Raw genomic sequence first — 13,142 nt, 5'->3', positions numbered from 1 at the left:
AAAAGCTCCCCTAAAACAGGACAAAAGTGGCAATTTCACTTTAAATGGATTGACTTGTCCTAAATTTATTCAGATCCCCTCCTGGTAAATCACCGATATGAGCTGCGAAAGGCCCCGTAAACGCTCTTAAAATCTGTCGTGAGATTCCTCCTTACAGGACATAAGCCTGTCACTACAGAAAGCCAATTCAATCTCGGTTTAAAGTGTTGAGTGGCTGGAGGATAATCAGAGGAAATTGGCCAAGGTTGTCCAAAGTGCCTCGGGAATTGTTGCTTTGTTAGGAATTATTAAAGTGTTCCACCGCCGATCAAAACAGCCTCCCATTCACAGCAGAGTGAAAGGCCTGGTCTGTGGCAAAAACCATTAAGGGGAGCCTGTGAACTCAAAGCAACGTCTCCTGGCAGCCCTGCGTTGCTCCTGGAGCGCGAGCCTTTGTTTATTCATCGCCGCATTGGCATTCAAAGTGCACGCTCACTGTTCTCCTCTCATAACCAACAAGTTGCAATTTTTATGCATGCGAAGGCTGGAGGCAAATTATTTATGGGGGAACTGGACCTGAGGAAGGAGAAAAGGCCTCTAGCAAAATGGTTTACGTTGAGAGAAGCCCTGTTCTATAGGCTATTGGATTCTCTGGATCGTGCATGTATTATTCAGCGTTTTGGAGAAGGAAGCGTTGCCCTGTTAGACAGCCATCAGCTTTCTGGACATTGTGATGCATCCGCGACACGGCGCCTTTCAGAACCGCGCTGAGGTCTTATTTTTCAGGAGGAGGCAGATTATACGTGTGTGTGTGGGTGTGTGTGTGTGTGTGTGTGTGTGTACGTCCCTCGGGGGTTTCGCCTCCTTTCACTGCTGCTCAAGGTTCAAACACCTGTGCGCAAACCCCTCTGAAACGGGTGAAACGGCTGCGAACGGGGACACACTTTCACCTGCCTGAGAAATTATTCAGGAGCATCTGGTGTCATCCAGATGCTAAGATGGCGTCCGCGAGGCATGCTGTGCCAAACCAGCAGCAGCTGGAAGCCGAACACACCAGCACCTCTCAAGGGGAAGGTGATCTATGGGAGGACGGTCACCCGGCGCACTTGTGGAGGCGACTCCGGCCACGCGAGCGCCGTGTCTTGACATTTTTAAGGGTTGCAATTGGAAGCATCATGTTGGCTGGGCTCATAGAGCATGTGGGGCTCTGCCTCAGAGCGCATTAGCAGCTCCATAAACCAACCTTTGTGGCTGTTTATCACGTCTCACAACAACACGCCATCACAGCCCGCTGAAGAAAACGCTGTGTCTCTAATGGCTTTAGCCTATGAATACGCATAAAAGCGAAATGCTCCAAGAAATCCTAAAAAGAAATCCTCAAAAAAAATCTCCCAAATGATCCACTGCGGGATTGACACCAATGCTGCCTTTAACGTAACGCACTGCACATAATGGCCGACAGACAAAAGCTGCGCTTGCACGCGTTGCTATGCTAACTGGATCCCAGAGGCCCATTTACATAGACAGGCCCGCACTTTAATTATAACCCACACTACGTAAAATCTCTGCCTCTAAAGGGTCACCTGTGACCTCAGGTGAGCCCGAGGCCTCCACGGTGATGCTTTTTCTCCTTGTTGTGGCGGCAGAACCAAAACGCCTTCAGTTGTCATGGTGTCAAACGCCGACAGGGGCTGATTTTCACATGGGCTTAACAAGTGGATGTCAGCTTCTACTCTTAGGCAGGTGCGCTCCTGTTATCTTTTCAACACCTCTTTGATTACGGAGTCGGAATAAGCTGCTGCCTTTTCCGTCTCATAATCACCAGTGGATTTTAGATTTTGTTTTTTTTTCCGGGTGCAGCGTGTCAGATGCAATCTCTCCGCCGAGGAGCAAACAAAAGCCCGTCTATGTCTCTCTTAATTACCTAGTTAACATGACAATGGATTCTAATTTAATTCCAGCCGCTGAGAGAACCTTGTTAGTGCTTTAGATCACCAATCAGGCCGCGGCTGCGGGCCGTACTGCTGTATTTGAGTGTTTCCATGATTTTTTTATTTCGTTTTTGAAAAGAAAATCAGAGGCTTTTACGAAGGAGAGGCGGCGGAGATCAGGGATGTGGTGCTCAGTGTGATTAGCCCTCAGATTAGCACAAAAGGCGCGGGCAGCCGTCCTTCTTTAGGGCAACAAATATGACATTTGACCTTTGACCGGGTAAAATATGAACTCCAGAGTCGGAGAGGAAAGGCTAATGTACGCATTTTATGGCCGGGCGGTGGGGGCTCAGTCATCGATGATGCTGCAGGTTAACAACCACTAGTTTACACCTGGACCAGTCAGGCTGCAAAGACACGAGTAAATTACAACCGAAGAGGCACCCGAGCGGAGCAGGAAGGAAAATAATTACTTGAATTTATTATTAAAGTGAAATGAAGAGAGAGCGCGGCTGGCTGCAGGCCTCCACCTCCAGCAATTGCACAATTTATGCATTTAAGGCTTCACTCTCATTTAAACATCTGCAAACGAATCCTGCTCATATGCAATTTCTTTTCTGAAATGGCCTTTTTAGAGGAAGAATTTGATTAATATAAATACGCCCAGCTGCCTATTGTTCCTCGCCGAGTTTCTATAATTAAAAGTAAATTTATTATTGTCTCCCACCACTGCGAGGCTGATCGCGCGTTATAAGTCCAGGGAGGAGCTCCCCATTTACAGTGATTACAGCGAAATCAGGCAACTTCATATTAAACTGCAGGAAAAAAGGCTCCGTGTTGTGTGTTTGTGATGGAACTGGCCTCTATGTGGGGCAGGAAGGGAATGTCTGCATACCCTAATGATGTGTTCAAAGGTAATTATCAGCATAATTGGAGAACTTTGTCAATCCTTTTTGTTTACTCGAAGCCAGGAATAAAATTCAATGAATAATGCAATATTCCTGGCAGTTTCACTACTTCTCAACATTAATTAACCTTGGAACAGACAATATGTTCAGTCTTGTTTGTCTTCACTGGCTTTTTTATTTTTTTTTTTTACACATAGTTTTCTTGTGTTTGCAGCTTGTTTTTTCCCGTTTTTGTCCGCGTCACAAAGGCTTGGCAAGAGCGTGCTCGGAGTGAGCGTGGATGTCCCGGGCTTTTCTGCCTCCAAAATATGCTGCTTGGGAATAATGTGGTTTCCACAATAGTTCTACGGGAGGTTTCTTCTATTATGGATGTGGTCATTGAAACACAGTAATTAGGTTTCATATTTGAGGAATTAACACCCCAAAACTTGCTCAAAATCATCAATTAGTTTATTTTCTGTTAAGTTAAAAGACAACAGCATTGTGAGCGCCCCCTGGTGGTAAACTGCAGTAAAAGCATGGGCTCCACCTCCTGAAGTCATGCTCAGTTTTTTTTCCTTTATCTTTTTGACGCAGTTAAACCTAATTTAAATTACATTTCTGTCTGTTAAATTACCTTTTAATGTGTCAACTGACAACTTCAGACAATGATGGTGGGTAAAAAAAAGGCTTCTTCATTTAGATCGAACCATGATTATCACAAACAGCCGCTCTGTGAACCATCCCCGAGGAGGAACTGGCAGTCGGTGCCGTGGAACCAGATCCAGATCTTGAGTTAAAGCCTTGCTCAAGGGCACCATCTGGATTAACACTGGGAAGAAAAAGCCGCAGGCTGGGATTCAAAGACCCGGAACCTTCACGCTGAAAGGCAACAACACGAACAACCGAGCCGCCGTCGCTGTTTAGCGCTTTACAACTTTTCCATTGTTGTGCCGTTGTGACAGGCGGCACAAACAGGTGGTAAAAACTCAGCCGATCACAAAACAAAAGCATTCAAATCTCGCTTTTCTTTGCCTGGAAATGGAGAATACATCGCCGAGAACGATTTTTACACACTTTTTTTCCCCCAGCACGACTGCCATCTGTGGATGGATGACAGCAGCGATGTGACCTGTGACCCCCCCACAGCTTGGGGGGATGGGTGGGTGGGGGGGGGGGGGGTGTAAAAAAGAGCTGGCTTTCAGAGAACCAGCAGGCTGGAACAGGATGTGCCATCCTCCTAATCGTGTGACCAGTGCTGTCAGACCCGGTTCTTTTTCTATAAGACTATAAACTATAAACATGCTCATTCTTGCCAGATTTGTGTCTTGTTTTATTCTATTCATTTATGTACGTGTATGAGGAGCTTTTCCAGGTTTCCTGTCACAGTCTAAAAGGGTGACTGGTGTGTGTGTGTGTGTGTGTCAGTGTGTGAGTCCGTGCCGGACTCATCTGTCCAGGGTGTATTCCTGCCTTGTGCCCAGTGGTGACTGGGACAGAATCCAGCAGCTAATTATGAGAACAAGCCTCTGCATAGAAGCAACTGGCTGTTATTGTTGGAATTCAGTAGCGCAATTCATATTCTCGCCACTAGTGGCCGCTAAATCACACACCAGGTTTGAGATCAGTCCCTTCACTTTTTTTTTTTTTTTTTACCCCATCACAAATTATTTAATTAATCAGGATTTACAAAAACATTTACTGATGCGTCTCAGAAAGTACCTTGTAGGGGGTGGTGCTTTCCGTTTGGGGGCGTGGCTGTGTGCTGTTTGGTGGAACCCACAGTCAGCATTCCTTCTCCAAGAATGACTTAATTTGGGTTATGATCAATTGGAAAATGAATTCCCTCCAGAATTTCAGCAAAAAGAAAAAGGCCTAACCTCCTCAAGTACTTTTTCAGGTCTCTCTGTAATTGGAAGGTTTTCAAAAAATTCTGGTAAATTTCCTGGAAATTTTGGTGAAAATGAAGCTAATGCCTTTTCTTAAATTTAATATCAGTGAGACAATAGTACACCTGTGGCTCAGTTTGTCTTCCAGATTCGTCTTTTCATCATTTCCTCCCTGAACTGGAGCAGCGGTGCGTGGTGTCGCTATCTCCAGCTCTCGTTTCTATGGTACGCGTCTGAATGGCGACAGAGCAGAGGAGATAAATCCCCCCCCCCCTTACAGCATTCATATCTTCCTAAATGGAATTAAAATTAAGTTCATGCCCGTTCAACTGATGACCTTTATCCCATGATGCGTTTCTTTCCCAGTGTGTGAATCCCAGTCTGATTTAATTAAAACATGCAACTTTTAATTACCTGATTAATTTATTAAAGGAAAATAGATTTGGAGCATTAAATTATTGAGGCGGTGAAGTTTCTGCGGGGCTCAGCGGGGCCCCTCTGACTTCCGGGTTGAGTAGAGACCTTTATTTTTTCTAAGAACCTCCGACTTTGCGACTAAAATAGAACCCTTTCATATGGACGGAGAAAAAACGAGAGCAAACAACAACTGAGGCGCTGCAGCGAGTAAACTACGTTCCCCAATGCAACGGTCTCCCTTCCACCTGAAGGACGTAATCGCAGCTAGCCCGACTTAAATAAATCAACTTTAAATGAAAATGATTCCTGTATCAACAGCGCTGAGATTACAGGCAGGATGGGAGATAAGACGGGAATAGCTTGTTCTGGATGGTTGGAATTTTGGGGGGAAGAGAACGTCGCCTGGGAAGAGTCACCTTGAGATGTTGTTGGGGCGCCCGAATCCTCGCTTCGGCGGCTAATTACAGATTTAGTGTTTGGAACGCTTAACCTTTTTTGTTTTTAGCAAACGATAAACCCAGTTTTTTTTTTTTTAAAAAAAAAAAGCTTTTTCTAATTAAGCTCACGCAAAGGTTCTAGATCAACACTCAGCACGTTTAAATACCAAACTTTGATTACATTAGGCGGTAATATTGCTGACATTCCAGGGTAAAGTGCGGCTCCCAGTGTATAATCGCTTTAGTTGGCTGGACTGGAATCAGCTTTCAGGCTGTTATTTACTTCCTGTCTGGCATATTTTCTTTTAAACAATTTTGAGCTGACGATGCTTGGAAGCCGCTATGATTTGATATAATCTCGCCATTCAGCTCGGCGGACGGGGAGTAATTGCCTGAAAATGCATTTTAATTGGCAACCAGTAGCGGCGCGCTGACGACGGCGGGAACCTGATTGGTGGAACGTGATGGGAACATTCAGCAATAATCAAGAGCAGCTTCATATCAAGGGTGTAAAAATAGTCATACACACCAAGTTGACCCTTTAAATCCAAGTTTCTTCATCAGAATGAAACCAAGCTCTTAAATGGGTGATTATTAGTGTCATGAAGGGAATTTTGTCTGACACTGGTGCAGAAGTTCGGCTTTATTTCTACATTTCTGCTGAGCTGGAGCTGCTCTGGACCCAAATCTGCACAGGAACATGTTGGAATTTAACCTTCACCTGGCAAAAAGTCCACAGATTCAACCTGGATGTTTTTACCGTGTCGCGTGCAGCTTTCCAAGCATATAAACGCCATTCAGAAGACGACTCGTGATCCTGGTTTTCTGCTGAAATCCAAAGCTTTGCTAACAAAGTTGAGGATTAAGATGAGGAAAAATGAAGGAAAGCGTGTCCACCTGTCGCTAGACGGCAAAGGTTAAAGGTCGGCCTCGCCGTAGGAACCCTGGCGCGGCATTAAACGCAATCCAAATGCAGCTCTAAAAGCTAACCTGAGTGACACGCAACAAGTGCGCCGTCGCCACGTTTGCCTTTGTTCGCTCGCTATTTACTCCCTCATCATTTAATTATACCTCAGCTCAGCCGAGTGCTACATGCCATCAGTCTCAATCAATCAATTAGCCGACTAAACAAGCCGTGCTCAGACATTCGTTCGCTCTCAATTTCGCCATTGTGCTAATTGCACGTTAGCGTGTCACCCCGAATTAATGTTGAACATTTAAATGGGATTAGACTCAAACGTCACCGTCTTCTATCTCAGCTCGCCGCCGCCGACCAAAAATGTATTCGTTTTAATCCAGACGGGGCGGAAAAAGGCGCAACCCCCCCCCCACCAGCCAATCGGGTGTCTTTCATGTTCCTCGGGTGGTGGGGGGGTGGGGTGATACATCAATGGGCTTGGAAAGTGGCCGGTTTTCGCTTAAACTATTCCCATTAAAGTCTGAATAATGTTATTGACCTTTGCTTAAGATGGATCACCTAAAGTAATGGGAAATGGCGCCGCTGCCGGAGCCATGGCGGCGCGTTTCCTCGTGGTTATGAACCGAGTCTTGTTCCTCGAAATGCCCGTCAATTTGTCACATCGCGAACATCCAGCATGTTCAGCCGGAAACCCTAACAGCCCGTCGTTGTCAGTCATCCTGTTATTTCAAACGTTGCTGCCCCCCCTTCCCCCCTCCCCCCGGCGCTGGTACCTCGCCACACGTCAGCCGCTGATGGGAGCTCAGACTGCTGCTCACCCACACCGAATCTCTGCCGGTGCAGTGTTGTGTGGTTTTATTTTTTTTTAAATTCCTTCCTCGTGTTTCTCCTCTAGTTTGATGAGTATCAGCGGCCCAGTGGTGGTGGTGGTGGTGGGGGGGGGGGGTATGTGTGTGTGTGTGTGGGGGGGGTTAGCTCTGAAGCACAACAGCAGCCACAACGCTTTAAACATTGATATATTTTTATTAAGACAAGTACTCTTCTGATTTTTTTTTCTCACTTTTTTCTGTAAAAATGGTGGCGTGAACCAATACAAAATATGCATGGTCATATGAGAAACAGTTTCATCACTACACAAAAGAAAAACAAACAAACAACCTATCAGAGAAATAGAAGATCCAACGATAAAAACAACTATTTCAGCCTATTAAAACAACCGGACCCTCTTCCCCCTGCCACTCCCCTCCCAAACGTGACCCCCCCGCTCCCAGACGGTAAATACGCCGCCTCTCCGTCGGGCGAAATCGCCAAGAGGCGGCTAAAAGAGTGCGCTCACATCCCATAGTTACGAAAGAACCAATACTGTCGAAGCAAAGTGTTACAGTGGAAGAGGAGGAACGCTGATGGACATCGCTGTGGTTCTGTACACGTGTTTTTTTGTCCGCTTAACAAATCTAGTTCTCTTCGTAGGTGAGCTAGGCCTATGCAAAATAACCGACGTTTACTTCAACAGTGCACCATAGTAAGAACACGTAAACATGTACAAACCAGGAAAAAAGACATGTACATCTCGTGATTTCTCTCTTTCTTTTCATTCTTTTTTTTTCTTCGATTAGCTGCAGTACTACAGTATTTACTCGGGGGGGTGGGGGGAGGGGCTTAAGTTTGCATTCTACCTGAGATGCAAAAGAAAAAACAAAGGAAGTGAACTAAAACTAGCCTCGCAAACCTGAGAGTGAAAACGCGCTAAATATCAAGTCTCCTAAACCAAAAGGAAAACAGTCGAGATGACGTTCGCTCCCCTCCGTTAAAAAGCGACGATCACGTTTCAATCACAATTCAAGACAAATATCGAACCGTGGAAGAGAAAGTAACATGCAGGCGGCTGTTTCCATGGTGACGGAACTCTTGGGGGGAAGGGGAAAGAAATGCGGGTAGCTTTTAATAAGTATTAAATCTTTAAAAATATCCGAATAAATAACCGAGCACGAGTTCATGAGGGAATTTAAATGAATCTGCCATCGCTGGTCGGGATAAGAAATATACAACATTCCAGGCCGGGTTCCTCTCGTGTAGACGTGTTTTACTACGGGATTACTACGGGAATGCTCATGAAAGCTGCTCTCCACATGCCTGCAAACTAAAGAAGGCACTCACCCAAGTCCTTCGGTGTTTTTCCTTTCGGATGCGTATCGAGTGGTGGGTTTAAGGCAGTGGTCCTTTATCTAATCTAGCTAGCTCACAGGTTTAGCCTGAAGCATGCGCGGTGAGAACGGCGGCTGTAGTAGCTCTCCGCGAAGGCTGCCGAAGGACATCGGGACGAGGCTCGAGCGTGGGTTTGCACGTGGAAAAAACGAGTTTTCTCAAAGACGTGCGGGGAGACCTCCCCAAAGACGTCAGAGGAACGCGGCTGATTAAGGTTTGAGCGCCTTTTCACTGGTGTCGGGGACAGGAAAGTGATATTTATGAGCAGTGAGAAGAAAGGAGTTTTCCAGCTGCTTCTTGTCATTAATATAGATATAGAAAATACTTTGCCTTTGAAAGAGTGACATTGTTTCTTCCCTTTAACATGACACAGTAACAAGATAAAAATACGGAGAAATTAAATAAACCAGGAAGTCCTTGTCCTGTACTTTACTCTAGAGACGAGCGCTCTGCACAAGGGATGTGATGTGCACAGATATAAAGGGGAGCAGGGAAATGTGAAGGGATCATCAATAGCTTGCAAGTTATATGTTAATACCATGACTTTCTGCTTTATCTCTTTGTATTTCTGGGCTTCTCTGACTGACTAAGGTCAAAAATGCCATCTTTAGTAGCTGAAGTCGTCATATCAGGTCAAAGGCGACCCTCCAAATCAAGCGATTGCTATTAAATCTGTGTTTAATTTGGATAAAATCCCTTTCAAGGGCAAAGAAAAGGTCCCCTGTCATACAGTTTCATAAATAAGGAATCTTTGTCCAAAAAAACCCTTTAGCCTGATGCTGTCGCATTGCTAACTCAACGCCGCGCTTCAGCGGAAGTAAGAGGACCATGTAATAACTGATCAACCTACTTGATGATTCTAATTGTTGATACAGTGATTTTCTGGAAGGAACACAGGAAACAAGCAGAGCTCGCAATGCAGTCCTAGCAAATCATGCTAGGAACCGTGAGTGCTCGAGGAGAAAATCAATGGGGTCCAAATGTTACTGAAAATAAATCTGAACACAAACAATAAATATTGACGTAGATGAGCGGATCCGGCGTCTCATGTGTGCAGGTTAAACACGAGCAGAAGCAGATGGAGGCTTGAGCCAAAAGTAAATGGGAGGCGAAGTTCAGATGCTGCAAAACCTGAGTTACAACCTGGTAGAAAAAGGTTTCCCACAGTGGTGCTGCGGTTCTCCCACAGGTTTATGCAAACCAAGACAATTAGACAGTAGTGCAGGGTTTAATCAGGTTAAAAAGCAATGTTTCTGAATGTTTGACCCTGAAAATTGAAGGGTAGTTTATTTTCTGAACGTTATTTTCCTCGGGGGTGAGTGATCGCCCAACCTTTTCGTTATATGGTATTTATATACTGAATGCATTTAGCTTCCTTCTGCCTTCTCGTGTCCCTGTTTGCTTGTGCTAATGGCTCCACATTTAGCAGACGCACACGATCCTGGACTCCCCGAGCAAGGGAAGCAAAACATTGTGGTGACCTGTTGTTTCAAACGGAACTCTCGCAGCGAAACAGAAATGGAAATGTTGCTATCTGCTAAAGGTGAGCTTTGAGATGAGGTTTCAGCACACAACAACTTTTAGGATCTACCCACAATAACCGGACACGATATCCTCCTCGAAAGCTTTGGAGTCAGATTATGCTAAAATCCTACTGGAGCTGGTGAACACGCACATGTATGACGTGAACGACGAGGGCCTGGCCACACGTGCACAAAATAAACACTGGCAAATGTTGTTTTTTTAACGTATGTTCTTTCCATTTGTTTTGAACGATTTGATCTAGACATCATGTGGAACTCAGCTTTGGTGGATTTTAACCGATGGCGGAGGCCTTTGTGGAGCCGTATCACCGTTAAAAACAGGGTTTTTCACATTTGTGACGGCTGCCGTACGTGTTAATTCTTCATGGATGCAGCGGCAGATTCGCACAGGAATTTACCCCTGCAAGGAGAAAATGTGTTACTGGGATTACTAATACACTCCCAAAAATGTTGGCTCGGCTCTGTAGATCTGGACACAGCAGCTAAAAGCAGCACACACACAGGCAAACACCAGGCCCACGTCACCTCCAGAAGCCAAAAGCAACAGATCAGATGGGGTGAATGAACAACAGAATAAACCAAATAAATCGAACAAGGCACAAAATAGTCTGTAAATTAATCAAACTGTACAGAATAGGCCCCAGCAGTCCAGGAAGGGTCGGATAGGAGACTCAGCAACGCCTCTTGGCCGTGCCAGTCCTACTTTTCGCCGTCTTCCTGTATAAATCCCGCCCTCAAGCCTTCTTGTGACCAATCGGGGTTTGAAAAAGCTCTTCTCCGGCACCACCACCTCCAGCATCCCCACCTGGCCCGGTCGCTTTAGATATAATACTCTTTCTTCTCGTCTGTGTTGTTGTGTCCGCCCTCTGCGTTGATGATGGCAGTGTCGGCGTCGGCCGCGTCGTCCGCGCCTTTGGCTTCGTGTGTGAAGTAAGTGCCTGGAAAAGGAACAACGCAGAGGAGACAAATTAGCTGTGCCGCCCCATTATTCCGCTGCACACTTCAGTCCCGGCGCACTCAAAACAAAACAACCCTCCACATGATGATGGAGTGTGATTGCACTTCTGGTGTGTTACCTTTGTGTCGGGCGAAGTATCGCCCGAGCACGATGAGCGCGCAGAGGATGGCAAACATGACCACGGCCACGACTCCTCCGATGACGGCGTGGTCAATCTTCTGCGGGGCGCCTTCGCCCGCCCTGGAGTCTGGAAAACAGGAAAAAGAACTCCGATAAATTCCCAAAAAAAGTCACGAGGACTTGATTCATAGTAAGAAAAGGACAAAAAATGAGGAGGAACTTTCTCCTCCAATAAATACTGTTGAAATGAGACAAGGCGACCGTCCTCCAATCAGGATCGCATATCAATCAAAACGACAAAAGAGGGCAATAAAACGTGTCGACTAAGGTTATAACCCACTTTACCCCCCCCCCCGTTCCTGTCACCGAGCGAGTGATCAAGCATCTGTCAACAGTTTTAACCACGTTAGCATGTCCCAAGTATGTTGCCGGGTAACGATGGTGACGGAGCCTCACCGAGGCGTCAACACGTGTCCAAAAATGTCAACTTCAAACTATCTTCCAGCGTTGAAATTGTGTTGACAAGATGAGAAAAAGCAGCCTTAAAATAAATGTTTCTCGTCACATATGGTGCATGTTTAGTACAGGAGGCAACGACAAACAGACTCTTGACAGGAACGTGCGACAAACTATAAGGCAGCAGTTAATGTAGCTCCTCTCGGAGACAGCTGAGGAAGACAAAGAAAACAGCAACAACAACGCCCGAGGCACTGGAATGTAAATAGTTATGAATAACTCTGCTGAATCTGCGCGTATGTTTTTGAAACGTACAATTTGCATTTGCATTTAAAGGTGTCACTAAACCCATTAATAAGATAAATAAATGCCGTACAGAAATAAACTTGATTTTTATTATTCCCTGCTCTCACTTTATGTTGTGATTTTAAGGTTGTTGTTGTTTTTCGAGGTGAAAACATGTCAAAACTTGTCGATTTCATCTTTGACCCCAGAGGCTTAAATACACCAGCGCAAACTGCTTTATATTACCGAGGAAAAGAAAACAAACATGAGAAAAGTCTGTTTTTCTACTCGAATTGTCATTCCCTTGACAAGAGTGACAGTGATCGCATTATACACACACTGCATTAGCTTGAATAAGCTAGCTTCGCATTCAGCAGGAAATAAAATCAGCCATGGTAATTACACAGTAATTACCTTGTTTGCAGTGATTATGTACCAAGTCAACCTGTTGCATCACAGTTAAGCCTATTTTATGCTTCCCCATCTGCGTAGCTTACAGCAGATTTGGGTGGGGATTGCGTCATCTATGGGCCCTCTGCGACCGCCGCTCGGGAAATGTAGCTACACGGAGCCCACGTAGACGAGCCGTGATTGGATCCCCAAACTGGATCACTTCTGGTTGTTGCTTTTCGCACTTTACTTTGTATTTTACCGTGACTTTTGTAGTTTTTGGCCAAGGTGATTAAAATTTGCCGGCGATCCATTTAGAGCAAACCAGAGCTGGGGCGGTGGTAGCTCAGTCTGTTTCGGGCCAGGGTGGGAAGTGGAGGGTTCTGGGTTTGAGCCCCAGTGCAGACAATACGTAGAAGGTATTCTGGTATAAGGAGAAGGTGTTGGCACACCTTCAGAGCACTGCCGAGGTACCCTTGAGCAAGGTACCGACCCCACAAATGCTCAAATCCGCTCATAACTGACGACTCATCCAGAGGTGGACCCTCCTGTGTCCCTTCCCCGTGACTCCGGAAGCGATAAAGCGACTAAGAAGACGAGCTGGTCATATGGAATCTAACGACAAATGGAGCATCAAACCAAAAGACTCGGCTGTAGATGTGAGCAGTGAACTAAATTTGGGCACCTGCGCAGCGAATCAGACAAAAGTCCGCTAAAAAAAAAAT

At 45.6% G+C, this 13,142-nt stretch overlaps 1 protein-coding gene across 3 annotated transcripts in view; it reads right to left on the bottom strand.

The window, feature by feature from the left end:
- Positions 1-7,462: 7,462 nt before the first annotated feature.
- The window catches only part of cadm1b (cell adhesion molecule 1b), a 104,824-nt gene continuing 99,144 nt past the window's right edge, over positions 7,463-13,142 (bottom strand). For all 3 annotated transcript variants that reach the window (XM_057049747.1, XM_057049749.1, XM_057049748.1), the window contains 2 exons: positions 11,285-11,413; positions 7,463-11,146 (listed from right to left, as the gene is read on the bottom strand). In XM_057049747.1, the coding sequence (XP_056905727.1) occupies positions 11,028-11,146; positions 11,285-11,413 (248 nt within the window). In that variant the 3' untranslated portion in view covers positions 7,463-11,027. The remainder of the gene's footprint in view (positions 11,147-11,284; positions 11,414-13,142) is intronic.

Source organism: Takifugu flavidus, chromosome 12 (assembly GCF_003711565.1).
Source record: "Takifugu flavidus isolate HTHZ2018 chromosome 12, ASM371156v2, whole genome shotgun sequence".
NCBI classification, from domain to species: domain Eukaryota; kingdom Metazoa; phylum Chordata; class Actinopteri; order Tetraodontiformes; family Tetraodontidae; genus Takifugu; species Takifugu flavidus.
Note: the sequence above shows the minus strand (reverse complement) of the source record. Positions and strands in the feature narration are given on the sequence as shown.